Here is a 15577-nt window from a genome sequence, read left to right as displayed (position 1 = left end):
ATTTCATGCAAAGTGAAAAGTGAAAGTCATTCAGTCGTGTCTGACTCTCTGTGACCCCATGGACTATATAGTCCGTGGAATTCTCCAGGCCAGAATACTGGACTGTGCAGCCTTTCCCTTTTGCAGGGGATCTTGCCAACCCAGGGATCGAAACCAAGTCTCCTGCACTGCAGGCAGATTCTTTACCAGCTGAGCCACAAGGGAAGTCCAAGAATACTGGACTGGGTAGCCTATCCCTTCTCCAGCGGATCTTCCTGACCCAGGAATCTAACCAGAGTCTCCTCCACTGCAGGTGGATTCTTTATCAACTGATCTATCAGGGAAGTCCAATACACAGAACTATACAAAAAAGATCTTAATGACCCAGATAACCATGATGGTGTGATCACTCACCTAGACCCAGACATCCTGATATGTGAAGTCAAGTGGGCCTTAGAAGGCATCACTATGAACAAAGCTAGTTGGAGGTGATGGAACTCCAGCTGAGCTATTTCAAATTCTAAATGATGCTGTCAAAGTGCAGCACTCAGCATGCCAGCAAATTTGGAAATCTCAGCAGCGGCCACAGGACTGGAAAAGATCAGTTTTCATTCCAATCCCAAAGAAAGGCAATGCCAAAGAATGCTCAAACTATCACACAGGTGCACTCATTTCACATGTTAGCAAAGTAATGCTCAAATTCTCCAAGTGAGGCTTCAACTGTACGTGAACCGAGAACTTCTGGATGCTCAAGCTGGATTTAGAAAGGGCAGAGGAACCAGAGATCAAATTGCCAACATCTGTTGGATCACAGGAAAAGCAAGAGAGTTCCAGAAATGCATCTACTTCAGCTTTATAGACTACGCCAAAGCCTTTGACTGTGTGGATCACAAAAAACTGTGGAAAATTCTTAAAGAGATGGGAATACCAGACTACCTGACCTGTCTCTTGAGAAATCTGTATGCAGGTCAAGAAGCAACAGTTAGAACCGGGAATGGAACAATGGATTGGTTCCAAATTGGGAAAGGAGTACGTCAAGGCTGTATATTGTCACCCTGCTTATTTAACTTATATGCAGAGTGCATCATGCAAAATGCCAGGCTGGATGAACCACAAGCTGAAACCAAGATTGCTGGGAGAAATATCAATAACCTCAGATATGAAGATGACACCACCCTTATGGCAGAAAGAGAAGAGGAACTAAAGAGGCTCTTGATGAAAGTGAAAGAGGAGAGTGAAAAAGCTGGCTTAAAACTCAACATGCAAAAAACTAAGATCAGGGCATACGATCCCATCACTTCATAGCAAATAGATGGGGAAACAAGGAAAACAGTGAGAGACTATTTTCTTGGGCTCCAAAATCACTGCAGATGGTGACTCCAGTCATGAAATTAAAAGACGCTTGCTCCTTGGAAGAAAAGCTGTGACTAACCTAGACAGCATATTAAAAAGCAGAGACATTACTTTGCCAACAAAGGTTCACACAGTCAAAGCTATGGTTTTTCCAGTAGTCATGTATAGATGTGAGAGTTGGACCATAAAGAAGGCTGAGCACCAAAGAACTTATGCTTTTGAACTGTGGTGTTGGAGAAGACTCTTGAGAATCCCTTGGACAGCAAGGAAATCAAACCAGTCAATCCTAAAGGAAATCAGTCCTGAATATTCACTGGAAGGACTGATGCTAAAAGTGAAGCTCCGATCCTTTGGCCACCTGATGTGAAAAGCTGACTCATTAGAAAAGACCCTGATGCTGGGAAAGATTAAAGGCAGGAGGAGAAGGGGACGACAGAGGATGAGATGGTTGGATGGCATCAGTGACTCAATGAACATGAACTTGAGCAAGCCCTGGGAGTTGGTGATAGACAGGGAAGCCTGGTGTGATGCAGTCCATGGGGTCGAGAAAATTCGGACACCACTGAGTGACTGAACTGAACTGAACTAACTTACAGCAGCACTACTCACAATGGTTAAAAGGGGAAAAAAACCCAACGTCCATCAACTGATGAATAAATAAATCAGACATTGTATATCCATGCAACGAAATATTATTTGGCCATAAAAAGGAATGAAGTACTAGTACATGCTATAATAGGCTCCCCAGGTGGCTCAGTGGTAATGAATTCAAGTCAATGCAGGAGACACAGGTTTGATACCTGGGTCAGGAAGATCCTTTGGAGAAGAAATGGCAACCCACTCCAGTATTCTTGCTTGGAAAATCCCATGGACAGAAGAGCCTGACGGGCTACAGTCTATGGGGTTGCAAAGAGTCAAGCATAGCTTAACGACTAAACAACAAGAAGATGCTATAGTATCAATGAATCTTGAAAATATCATGCTAAGTAGGAGAAGACAGACACAGAAAGCTGCATATCGTACAATTCCATTTATACAAAATATCCATGTATGCAAATCCATAGAGGCAAAGATTAGTGGCTGTCAGGGTCTGAGAAAGGGGGAAATGTGGAGCGATCGCTAAAAGGGTATAGAGTTTCCTTTGGGGGTGAAGAAAATGCTCTGGAGTTAGATAGTGATGACAGGCTATACAATACTATCAAGGTACTAAATATCACTGAACTGTACACTGTTTAAAATGGCCAATTTTACGTGCATTTTAGAAAACGTTATTCATTATCTGAAATTCAAATTTAACTGGGCATACTGTAATTTATCTGGCAATTCTAGTCCCATTGTAAATCCTGCTCAAGTTTCCCCATCCCTTCAAGGTTCTCAAGGAATTGCCTCATATCTGTAATCCATTCCTTCAATGGGTGTGCAATCTAGCTTTTTCCCTGACAATGCAATTCAAACTGTTATAGTTGGGCTTCCCTAGTGGCTCAGGAGACAAGGGCTCAACCCCTGATCTGGGAAGATCCCACCTGCTGTGGAGCAACTAAGCCCATGCGTCACAACTACTGAGCCTGTGCTCTAGAGCCTGGGGGCCACAACTACTGAAGCCCGAGAGCGCTAGAGCCTGTGCTGTGCAATGAGAGAAGCCACGGCAGTGAGGAGCCTGAGCACCGCAACTAGAGAGTAGCTCCCGACTGCCACAACTAGAGAAAAGCCTAAGCACAACAAAGACCTAGCACAGTCAAAATAAATAAATAAAAACAAATTGCTATAGTTAAGGTCATCACTGATATCCAGTTTGCTAAACGGATTGAAGACTTTCTAGTTCTTGCCTTAATTTTCTCTTCTGAGGAAAATAGGATACATACCCTTTCCTTTCTGAAGTATGCTTTACCCCTGGTTTCTGTGCAGTTAAAGGTTAACTCAGTAGGTTTGGAGTATTCGAGTCTTTCACATTGCAAAGAAATGTCCTGAGAGATAATCTCTAAGCCTTTGGAATACTCTTTCCAGTACTCTTGCCTGGAAAATCCCATGGACGGAGGATCCTGGTAGGCTACAATCCGTGGGGTCGCAGAGTCAGACACAACTGAGCGACTTCACTTTCACTTAAGACCTTGGGCCACACCCAAGGTAAACACCAGATAGTTTACACTAACAATGTAATTTATGGTGAAGCCTTTTGCTGTAATAAGCTGAATGTCTCAAGGGGCCGGGGACTGAGTAACTAAGGTAAACCATGTGGGCACTGACTTCATGTCTGCATGACTGACCTGCACACCAAGACCCAGGTGAGCTTCCCTGACTGGCAATATCTGTACGGGTTGGCAAACATCACTGCTGGGATTAGTTAACAGCTGTCTGTATGTCTCTAAAGGAAAAAGGCAACTGAAAGCTTGTGACTTGTCTCTCCTAGATACTATACTATGTGCCTTTTTCTTTTACCGTTTTTAGTCTGCATCCTTTCACTATAATAAATTGTAAGTTTTCCTTAGTTCTGTGAATCCCTCTAGTGAGTGGTCTTGGAGAGACCACTTACTTCTATACCCATTTCTTCCTAAGACTGATTATCTTGTCTTTATCACTGGATCTCTCTGCTCTGACCTTCCTTTAAGTCCTGGTATTCTACTCTTGGTCACCTTTTCCCTCTCTACCTGCAATAACCTACTTTTCACCTGTCCTAGGCAATTTTACTCATGGTTCTTGCCATGTGACCACATGCCCAGTTGAGACTCCAGCCTAAACCCCTCTGCCCAGAGGCCCACCTCAGCATGACCAGGGCGGTCTCAGCATTAACTCTTTACCCAAGTATGTGTCCTGCTTTCGTCTCAATTTTAGTCGACGACTGTCAGTCAGTCTAGGCACTAAAATCCTCATTCTCATTCCCCAAACCAATTAATTAGCAAGTTGTGGTCTTTTTCCCCTCCCAAACATCTTTCAAATTTAAACTTTCCATTCTCATAATTTTGGCCTTCATCATCTCTCATATGAGCTCTTGCACAAATTTGTGAAATAGTCTCCTTATCTCACACATCCCACCCCTCAATCTAGTTCTGTCCTGCTTTTCCCCTAACATTTCTAAAACATGAACCTGTCGCAAATACTCCCCGAGAATCGTTCAGAGGCACTCCAGCCCCTGCAAACCTAGGCTCTTTAGCAAGGTCATAAGGCTTTTGCTACCCAGATATTCTCTCTCTCTCTCTCTAGCCCCACCCTCTCCCTTCCTTCTACACCCAACTCTCCAGCAATGCCCAACCACTCTTAATTCCCTGATCACTCACTGAACATTATTATGTACCAGGACCCACTGTCCTAGGCACTGGAGATAAATTCTAGACAAAGTTAACTCAAGGGCCTACTTTCCAACAGGGAAATTAACAAATGAATAAAGAATAATTTGTTAATGCTGAATGCTATGGGGAAAACAAACCTGAAGGCGACACAGCATGATCAAAGGCCAATGCGCTAGTTTTAGTTTAGCATGGATGGGGAAGTGACCTTTGAGGGGAAATCTAAATAACAGTGGGAGGAGTCCATTTTAAAAGTTTTTCATAGACCTCAAGAGTTTATAAAAGTTACTTGTATTAAGTTTCTCACATATATACATTCTTCTTATGTCTGTGGCTCTAATACAAACCTGAATCTCCCTAGACTTCCTATTATGAGAGTAACACATTTCCTTCTTGTTGGAGCTGCTTGCCATGAAAAACATTCTTCTACCTAGTCATCAGATTTGGGAACCACTGGCCCAACAGGCACTCATATAATTCTACTCTCCTAGGTCCAATTTTAGGAAGAAAATATCCCTGTGAGAGGGGTTAGGGAGAATTATTCAAGAGAAGTAGAAATGCAGAAGAGGGAGCTAAGGGGAAGATATTAAACTAATTCTGAAATGGCTCTTTAAAACAGGAATCAACCAAATCTAAAGGAAAATGAAAAGGATTTTAATTCTAGGGGGTGTGAAGAAAACATGAGTGGGGGAAAAATATAAAGTATAAGATAAGCTGTATAAGATTCTTCAGTTCAGTTCTTACTTTAAAACAAAATATGACAAAACCATTTTTTAAATAAGATTAGCTTTTGACAATGCCTGACTATACTTTTATCCTAAAAATTCAAAGCAATCATGAGATGAGGCTAATAAACAGAAAGGAAGATAAGGAGTTTCTTGACCATATTTTAAGATGTTTATTATTTACCTGTATAAATTAGCAACAACTTATACAACTGGACCAAGTTATAATTAATTCACAGTAATGTACACTAGCTTCTACCTACCACAGACAGGGTACAATTTAATCTCAACAGATGATTTTATTACCAAATCTACATTCTGGCTTTTCTAACTGTTTCACAACACCTGCTACAGTGCATAGCCACAGCATTTATGAGTAGAAATGACCCTGAAGGCCCTTCAGAGAGCAGAGGTGAACACCTTCTCATGGAGAAAAGCCAGTTTTTCTAAGCGAGTTCGTTTCAGTAGTGGGAGCCATTCCCAGTGAGATAACTCCACCACACGGTACCCAAGTTGATTCAGCTGCCGCCTCTTCATATTATGCAGTCCGAGCAGATCTCTGGAACCATAGCAATACTGGTTCCTGTTTGTCAACTGAATAGCCAGCTTCACTTGTGGGGCCTGCAAGCAGGTCGGGGGGGATAGGCCAGCCAATCTGTCTACCTTATTGCAAAGGGAGCTTCCCACAGGGTTAGCTGTCTCCTCCTCTAATTTCAAGGGCTGCTGCCCACTGTCTGACTCAATTTCCCCCTGGGAATGCCCTCTTGATTTCCCTTTTAGTAGCTGATTCATCAAATCATCAGTAAGGTTGACTCCCACATGCTTAAGCCTTAATTTGGCTACATCTTCAATTGGTATGGCTTCTCTGTTAAATGGTAATGGCTTCATATTAACATCAAGTTGAACCTCTAAATCAGAAGATCGGGTATGAGGCAAAATCATATGGTGTTTGACATACTGGGGCCCACCCAACATGGTCTCAAGTAAAAAGAGAGCTTCTAGGAATTCAGGTTTTGAGCTCATATCCTTCCTTGCTAAATTCCATAGCATTTCTGACCCCTCTTGCTGAAGCTGAGAGCTAAGACGATTGCCTCTGTAATCTGGACATTCAATGCCAACTGTTCCATCAAGAGTATACAGCTCCTTGGTGACCTCAAACTTACTTCTCTCCTGAGCTAACCTGACAAACCCTGGACTCAAAGCAAAATCTATGAGCTCTACTGGAAAGTACTCAGAAAATGCCAGGCCCAGCAAGCACGTGAGCAGGTGTTCTGGGTATCGATTGAACTCAAGCATCTTTCTGTGAATCTCATTTATCAGGCTAGAATAAAACTCTTCTGCATTGGGTGGCTTATAATTGAGAGTTCCAAATGACCACAGAATCTTGGCAACATCTTTACTTCGACAGTATGCTACCCTAGGAGGCAAAGAAGCAGCCACTGCATTCATTACCCTTTCATCCAGGAAGCGTAACGCCGAGCAGGCAAGAGTCAGGTGCATGACACCCTGAACTCCCAGGGAAGGAATTCGCTGAGGAGCAATCTGTCCAAATTGCTTCATGAAATTTACGTGATCCACATGAGTGAAACGGAACATTTTAAGAATATTCACTAAGGCATAACTACTCAGATGCTGCATGTCAGCACAAGCCAGGTCTCCAAATTTCCTCATGACAAATTCAGAGAGACCACTACTCGATTTAAAAAACCCCAAACAGACTGAACCAACCTCTTCTAAATTGATCAAATCTATATACTTGAGGATCAATGATTCCAGTTTTTGCATTAGATCCTGGGGTGCCTGACGACTTTCACCTATAATATAAATTAAGTGAATCAGCTGGGACAGGGATAGATCTTTCCAATGCAAATTAAGATAACTGAAAAAGATCTTTAAAAACCGAGGTACTCTGCGTCCCAAGTACCGCCAGAGGTCAGCCACCAAGAGAAGTTGATCCAGACTCATTTCCCATACCTTATGGCAAAAGTTTGTTTCAAATACATCTAGCATTGAATGGGAATGAGGAATTCCTAAACTGACAAAAGCTTTCAAAATACTGATCAGATCTGGGGCATCAAAGAGATGTATGTTTTTCACACTCAGCTGGCAGAGCAGAGCAAAGCTGGTACTGGACAGCAAAACAGGATGTTGCTCTGCAGGCAAAGAACTCAGCTTACAGATATAGTCAACAATAATTTGAGGCTGGAGATTATCTTGATAAACGGTGACTTTGTGCAAAATTAGTTCACCTTCTGAAACTGACAGAGGTTGACAAGTCACAGATCTGTTATAGCTGTGAAGCTGATATTCTGGTCTTAGCTGGAGGAAAACTCGAGGGTCTTCAAGGGAATCAAAAGTTTCTACATCCTCTTCATTAATTCTCATGGCCCTGGATGAGTGCAGGTTCAATGTGCTGGCCTGAGAGGCAGAAGCCCTGCTGAATTCCAAACCTGGGAGGGTATTGCCAGTTGTCAGAATCCTCCAAGCAGCAGAGGTGCTACAAATGTTAACTTTTCTGGCAGGATGGCAGAGGCTGTTTTCTGGAGAGTTCTGTCCTTTGTGCCACACGTAGCTTCTCATATTCCTCCATGCCACACTTTGGGTTGCACTGTAGGTAAAAGGATTGCAAAATGTCCAATATCTTATAGGTTTTAACAGCTGGAGAATGGCTGCCATTCTGGTGTCAGTACTGATCATTCTAGTGGTCAGAGCACAGTCCTCACATGTCTGACCAAGCAATTTCTTGTTTATATGGTTCTTGATTAGAGCTGGTTGGGAAGGTGTTCCACAGAAAGTGCCTGGAAATCTTCGGCATATCACAAGAGCCATGGATCACAAATGACTGGGCCAGAATTGGTGCCAGATACTGAAAAAAGGGTAGATGAAGAATAAGTGGCTTCCACCTATCTTAATACCAAAATTTACACACTATAAGACATGGATTAAAACTATACCACTGTCCACTCAAGTAAGTTCAATGTTAGTGAATACCCAAACCACAAGACAGCATACATCAAGGAAAAACCCCATGTACCCTACATAAAGGCACAGGAAACCCCCAAACCTAGGGTACCATTGAGCAGTTCTTTGGACTGCTCCTCAGTTTAAATTTCCTCTGTCCTCTGGCCAGACTTTTGTTACAGTTAGAGACAGCTGTTGCACTAAAATCCAACAGGAATGAGGAAAGCAGATTTCCAAAGAGAAAGCTGAGAACAGAAGTATGCAATCTATCCCACCTCTTTGATATCAGCACAATTATACCCACAATAACCCCCCCGTTCCTCCTTTTGATTACAGAATTCAGTTGTTTTAATGCTACTTCTGTACCTTGTAGAAGATGCCTATTCTCCTCTCAAGGCTGACAAGAGTCTGAATCACTATTGCAGAGTAGTCATTCACTTGGGAAGTAAACTTGAAAACTCACTCACAAGGAATAAAACAGTACCATTTACAGAGATGTGGACAGACCTAGAGACAGTCATACAGGTGAAGTCAGTCAGAAACAGAAAAATAAATGTCATATAATATCACTTATATGTGGATCCAGAAAAATGGTACATACAGATGGGCTTATTTGCAAAGGAAAAGAGACACAGACGTAGAGAACAAATTTATGGATACCAAGGTGGGGGGAGTGGGAGATGGAAAGAATTGGGAGTGAAATATATACAATATTATGTATAAAATAGATAAGTAATGAGATCCTACTGTATAGCATAGGGAACTCTACTCAGTGCTCTGTGGTGACCTAAATGGGAAGGAAAACTAAGAAAGAGGGGATATATGTACACATGTAACTGATTCACTTTGCTGTACAGCAGAAACTAACACAACACTGTAAAGCAACTATACTCCAATAAAAATCAAAAAGAAAAATAGCTACTCCAGATACCAAAAAAACCCCACCAACCCCCCAAAACTCAAGCACTTTGGTGGGGGAAGGTAGAAGGCCGAGGCCCTGCTCACTGTCAATTCATGGGTGAGACACAAAGAGCATTTCAAAGCTGGGCTCAGGGAACACCAATTCATGCAACTGCCCTGCTGACAACAAGGGGAGCAGCACAGCTTTCCTCTGGAGGAGGCATATTAGCAATGCTTCCAGTGAATCAGGTGTTGATTATTCTGCCTGAGAGCAGCACAAGTTCTACTTTTCTTCTACAGCAGAAACCATGACAGGTTATGAAAATGACTCTGCCATACTCTTGCTTTCAATGCTTACTGTCTCTACTTCTACTTGAGAAATGCCAAAGCTTAACAAGCAAAACCCAGGGAGCACTAAGATGCCAAGATATGGACCAGACATGGCTCATGATGCAGAAAATCCCATGAAGGTTCTGAGGGTGCCAGAATGATTTTCTGAAATGCCTAAGCAACTCCCCTTGTCAGGCCTTTCCTTCTGGAGCCCATAGCATAAGAAATAGAGGACTGCAGGGCAGGTTAGAGGCTTTTTTCAAGTAGCCCAGCCACACAGGCTTCTCTGGATGGCAGGAAGGTATGCGCCTAATTTCTTTGTAAACCAGAACAGAATTCTTTCACACCAAATCTTTATACGCTTAGTTCCATACTGTGGCCTGTGGACCATTCTCCCACCAAATTTCAATCTGTGGGTCCAGATGCTATAGATCAAGTGTTAGCAAACTATGGCCCAGAGCCCAAATCCAGCCCTCATCTGTTTTTGTAAGTAAAGTTTTAACATAGCCAGGCCATTTGTTAAATGCTTTAAATGCTGTCTATGGCTGCATTCTCATTACAAGAGCAGAGTTGAGTAATTCTGGCAGAGAATATATGGCTTCCAAAGCATAAAATATTTACTATCTGGCCCTTCACAGAAAAGGTTTGCTATAGACCATTAGCTTACTCCTATGAATGCAAATGGCTACCTTTTTAAAAATTAGAAGACATCAGGAAAATAGTAATGAAGTGATTTTTTTTCCTTTAGTATTTAGACGATACTTAAAGATTTATGCCTCAAAACGGAATCTCAATTAATACTGCAGCTCAGGTATGGTGGGAACAAAGGAGAAAGCAAGTAATGGAACTCTTTAGTTGACAGAACAAGGCTTTTAAGAATACCTGTTTTGGAACCTGTAATCTAAATTTAGGTCAGCACAACGTCCAACTAAAGCAATTGTTCAAAGCCCTCCTTCTCATCTTGAGAACTAGATCTTAAGAAATAACTTTAATAAAAAGACAAATTTTTTTTTTACAATAACAAAAAAACTGAAAATCCATGTTTTTTCAGAAGGAGTAACCTGGTTTACAGAATAAGCGTGTGTCAGGCATCAACACATGGAAAGATTTATACAAATAGTCAGTGGAACAAACAGAATCAGTGACATCACTTAAAATACACCTATATAAAAGGAAAGTATATAGCTATGGGGAGATTTTCTGCTACACCTCTGACAAATTAACTTTTTTTCCTTTTTAGTAGGATTAAAACTGTTAAATAGAATAGGATTAATTTAACAAATACTTTTATAACTAATACAACTTTAAAAGTACATATTTAAGTTACCTCAATTATCTAAGATCACTTAATGAGATTACTGTATGTGGTCCTGAAATGAAGAACCATTTCCTGCATCATCAATGTTTGACTGGTATAGATCCAATGTTTTGAATTACGTGGCTCTTTCTGATTTGCAAAAATACAGGCTAAGGGACTTTCCTGGTTGTCCAATGATTAAGACTCCATGCTTCCAATGCAGGAGTTGCAAGTTGGATCCCTGGTTTGGGAACTAGGATCCCACAAGAACAAGAGCCACAACTGTCTTAGGGTCTCCACTGTGCCAAGCCTTGAAGAAGCGGTTTCATCTGCATCAGTTCCAATTCTTACCTTTTTGCAAGGTAGGTTTTATTATCTCCATATTGTTGATAAGGAAAAAGAGTCTTCACAAGATTAAGAAACCTGATGAAGATTACACAGATAAGGGACAAAATGGGGTTTGACATCAAAGATGATCTGATTCCAAATCCCACATTGCTAGTGTACTGGAGAGACAAAAAGGGAAGTCAGATTTCAGACAGGAGGGTGGGGAGGACCCCCAAATAATCTATAGGGTTTCCAGATGCCAGGAAGCTGGAGGGTTAGAACTGGAGGGTTAGGTAAGCTCAAAAGCCCCTCATATCTTTAACAGTCTAAGATCCTAGCTATCACTAGTAATTACTACTTACAAAAAGAACAAAAAGAAGACATCAAAGACAACAATCTACACGAAGGAATGAGTTTACAAGATGTTCCAGTATCAAGGTAAAGAGAACTATCATAATTGAAGATGTGAAAGTTGGCAAGAGAGATATAGGATCCAGAATTTACAGTTCAACATAGAAAGGAAGTAAAGAGAAACTCTAGGAATAATGATAAAGATTTCAGGACTACAGCTGTGAGCAGACACAAAGAGCAACTAGTTTATGCTAGAAGAGATGGATATTACACAGGAGAGGAGATTGACATTTCTGATGGATAATCTGAGCATAAACAAGTAATTTGTTGTCGTTTAGTCACCAAGTTGTTAAGTTGTGTCCGACTCTTTTGCAACCTCATGGACTTTAGCCAGCCAGACTCCTCTGTCCATGGGATTTCCCAGATAAGAACACTGGAGTGAGTTGCCATTTCCTTCTCCAGGGGATCTTCCTAACCCAGGAATCAAACCCATGGCTCCTGCATTGGCAGGTGACTTCTTTACCGCTGAGCCAATAAGTAATAGGTAGATGGAAAACCAAGCCAATAACAGCAACAAAAATTATTAACTCCAAACAATACAAAAAAGTTTTACAAGACAAAAATTGTTATATTACACTCCTTGCTCAGCTGTAAATAATATTTACATAATCTTACTAACATAAACCTTGAATATCTGTTTAAACAAAAATTTTGAGCAAACTATACTGGGAGGTTAAAGGGAGGGGAAGTGGGAAAGAGGGAAACTGAGCAGTAATACATGAGACCTAGAGCATCCAAGTCCATAAAAAGAAGTCAAAAGATTTTATGGACATAGAGATGTCCTAGAAATCAAGAAACAGAAATACAAATGTTAGTTATTTAGAGTACACCAACGAATACCAAAAGAAACAAACAAATAGTTGAAAAGTGTCTCTGGAGAACAAAAATGGAATTAATATAAGAATATGTTATATGTTAATATGTTATAGTAAGTGTTATAAGATCTGTCAAACTATTTGCCTTTTTTTTTTTTTTGGCCACGCCATGTGGCTTATGGAATCTTAGTTCCTGAACCAGGGATTGAACCTGCGCCCTGGGCAGTGAAATCTTCAAGTCCTAACCACGGGGCCACCATGGAATTTAACTATATAAGCCATGCACACATATAACTTGGAAAAAAATTAAATTTACAAAAAGGATGTTCTAACAAGAAATTGTTCTTCAATAAGACAATCCGTGAATAGATAGAGTAACCTAAATACTCAAGAAAAAGGTTGAAAAGTTATTTCCAGTACAAGCACTTCCTACTGTCTGTAGAACTTCTCTATGGATGCCCAGTAACGAACGATGACAAACTAATCTTAGAGCCATGCAGACACAAACTGCAAATGGCAAACAGTAGCTACTCACTTTTCTGCCATGCAACTTTGAGCAGAGACACTAAATCTATGTATACAGAACTGAAATACAACCACTTTAGAGGATGAGTATTAAGTACTGTAGAGAAGGAAAGGGAAGAAACACAAGGAAGATATAGAACCAATAAAGCAGAAGAGTGGGGAGAAAAGGCACTACAAAGAAAGAGGCCAGGATGTTTTGCCCAGATAGAGACAGAGGGAGAGTTAGTTCCTCCTTATTTAAGGGTTCCCAAAGAATCCATAAGAAAGCTGGAAAGAGAACACTAAGAGATGCCCAATTGGTAACTCCTCATGTCTCCTCTAAAGGTTCAAATTTATGTGACATCATTTCACAAAGTCCCTTTCCTAGCGTAAATGCCCCAAGGATACTCCCCTCCCCATCTCCTCTTCAGGGGTCCTAGAGAAACAGACTGGAGCCTTAGACACCACTGGACCAACCACGGCTGTTCTGAAAGACACTGCCCAAACCACCCTGAATGATGTGATTTCACAAGAGCGAGAAATCTTACCTTTCCACCTTCCAGGTACAGGTCTGAGCAAGGCCGAATAGCTTCGTTTTAAACTACAGTCCAGAAGTTAGAGGAGGGGAGCCAGGCGGAGGAAGGCAGCCATGCTAACTGTAGATTAAGTATATGACACCCTCAGCATATTCAATTTACCAGATGCCAGATCTCATCTCTTAATTCTGATTTGATTCTTTTGCTAGAAAAATTTAACCCACTTATGTCCTGATAAAATTATAAAATTACCACAAATAAACAGATACTTCAAATCCACTTTTGTCTTATCAACTAATGTGTTGAGTAGCCCTGACAATTAAAAAAACAAAAAACTGACTTTCTCTCGGCGCTGGAGTCTATGAGAGGATTGACAAAATGCCAACAGGTAAAGTATCTGCATCCACAATCATGTGAAAACATTTCCAAATAAACAGTTCAAGTACCTATCACTTTTAGCAAAACCAAACATTTGATTTTATCGGTTTTCCTATATTTGCAAGACTGCGTATTATGGTATTTCAGAAAAGTGACGGGGAAACATCAGAATTCTTTGGTATTAAAGTTGACTTATTTGCATGGTGAATGATAAGGCCTTACTGGGGACCTGAAAATATAAACTGATGAATGGGGAAGAAAACTATACTGACAAATTAAATTAGGCCTGCATAACTGCCAAATGCCTTGCATTCTCAGTTGTCTTATGTAGCATGAAGTTTTTCAATTTTATTCTGGTCTACCAGGCAACAGCAAATTCATCCCAGAGCTTGCCTAAGGCCATTCCGAGCACTGAGTCGCAGAATCTAGGCAACTCACAGAATGTGAGTAAAGTACAGAAAACATAAATTCAGATTCCAGCAGCAACAAATGACTAAAGCACAGACGTTAGCCATGTTGGTGCTAAAGCAGTTGGTTTCAACTCCACAGGATGAAGAACCTCCAAGAGTCTGCACTAAGTGGGCAATGAAGCATCACCTGAGGAGGCCCATGAATATAACTGCTATGGAGAGGCCCCAAAGCTCCCTGAGTTAGGAGAGAAGAGCTGTGTCATGATTTGTACGGAAAGAAAAATGGCAATTATTTTTCTTATCCCCGGATATAAAAAAAACGGAGGGAGATACCCATAATAACCTTAGGCTTGTGCAACCAGAAACTATCTGTTTAAAAAAAAAGGCCGGGAGAGGGTATATATCTCGTATTATTATTTACTGAAGACTCAACCTGTCCCAGGTACTAAGCAAATGCCACAGGGCCTTGCTACTCAAAGTGCAGCCTGCGGAGCAGCAGCATCAACCTCACCTGGAAAATGGTGAGAAACGCAGAATCTCGGGCCCCAGCCCAGACTTACAGACTCCCAATCTCCAAATTTCCAGGTGAATCGCATACATTGAAGTGGGATAAGATGAGCGGCAAAATATTTTACTACGTTCTCACAAAAGCCTTGTGAAACAAGTTCTGTTGTTCGTCTCACAGAGGAAAAATCAAGGTACAAGTAAGAAGTGGTAGCGGTAGTCGTTCAGACCCGTCCGACTCTTTGCGACCCCATGGACTGTAGCCTGCTGGGCTCCTCTCTGTCCATGGAATTCTCTAGGCAAGAATACTGAAGTGGGTTGTCAATCTCTTCTCCAGGGGATCTTCCCGGCCCAGGGATTGAACCCGGGTCTCCTACATTGCAGGCAGATTCTTTACCATCTGAGCCATAAGCCGCTTACCAAAGGCCACAGGACACCAGGTCTCCGAGGCTCTCCCTAGAGCTGGGCCTGGCACAGGCACCCGCAGCTCAGGCCTGGAAGCGCGGCCCAACTCGGCACGGAGCGCCGCCACGGCTTCCTCCCCGGCCGCCGTCACTCACCTGAGCTTGGCGAGTGCGGACCACGCAAGAGCACTCGCCACTCTCGCGGGCTGCGGAACCACGAAGACTTCTCCGGCTTCACCCTGGCCTCACAGCCCCCACTTCCGGTGAGCTGCCCGCTACTTCCGGTTGCTGATGAGTGACGGGTGCGGCCGAGGCTCAAAAGACTCTGTTAGCGTTTTCCAAGGACGTTTTTCCACAGGAAGACGTCACTGCGGAGTCAGGACCTGCGGAGGGAAAACACCGCAGTGGATGGATCGCTCTGGAAGTCACTGAATAGCCTAGATACAGGTTCGAATCTCAAAC

At 41.9% G+C, this 15577-nt stretch overlaps 2 protein-coding genes across 7 annotated transcripts in view; both read right to left on the bottom strand.

Annotated features, from left to right (window-relative positions):
• The window catches only part of UBOX5 (U-box domain containing 5), a 45258-nt gene extending 29860 nt beyond the window's left edge, over window positions 1-15398 (bottom strand). For 2 of the 4 annotated variants that reach the window (XM_043478880.1, XM_043478883.1), the window contains exon 1: window positions 13432-13542. The gene's annotated coding sequence lies outside the window, so the exon portion shown is untranslated. The other 2 variants (XM_043478881.1, XM_043478882.1) reach the window with 2 other exon arrangements.
• On the bottom strand, window positions 5497-15371 carry FASTKD5 (FAST kinase domains 5). Of its 3 annotated transcripts, none has more exons than XM_043478870.1 (2): window positions 15272-15371; window positions 5497-8204 (listed from the first exon to the last, which is right to left on the bottom strand). In XM_043478870.1, exon 2 carries the CDS (start codon window positions 8165-8167, stop codon window positions 5738-5740), a length of 2430 nt encoding a protein of 809 aa, XP_043334805.1. In that variant the 5' UTR covers window positions 8168-8204; window positions 15272-15371; the 3' UTR covers window positions 5497-5737. The 3 variants fall into 3 exon arrangements, with proteins under 3 accessions (XP_043334805.1, XP_043334804.1, XP_043334806.1); XM_043478869.1 differs by lacking the exon at window positions 15272-15371 and adding an exon at window positions 13432-13545; XM_043478871.1 differs by lacking the exon at window positions 15272-15371 and adding an exon at window positions 8666-9052.
• Window positions 15399-15577: the final 179 nt, after the last annotated feature.

The sequence above is a fragment of the Cervus canadensis genome, chromosome 10, assembly GCF_019320065.1.
Source record: "Cervus canadensis isolate Bull #8, Minnesota chromosome 10, ASM1932006v1, whole genome shotgun sequence".
NCBI lineage: Eukaryota > Metazoa > Chordata > Mammalia > Artiodactyla > Cervidae > Cervus > Cervus canadensis.
Note: the sequence above shows the minus strand (reverse complement) of the source record. Positions and strands in the feature narration are given on the sequence as shown.

Excerpts from the sequence above, each read along its gene's own strand:
- FASTKD5 (XM_043478870.1), bottom strand. The coding sequence starts at position 8,167 with ATGGCTCTTGTGATATGCCGAAGATTTCCAGGCACTTTCTGTGGAACA.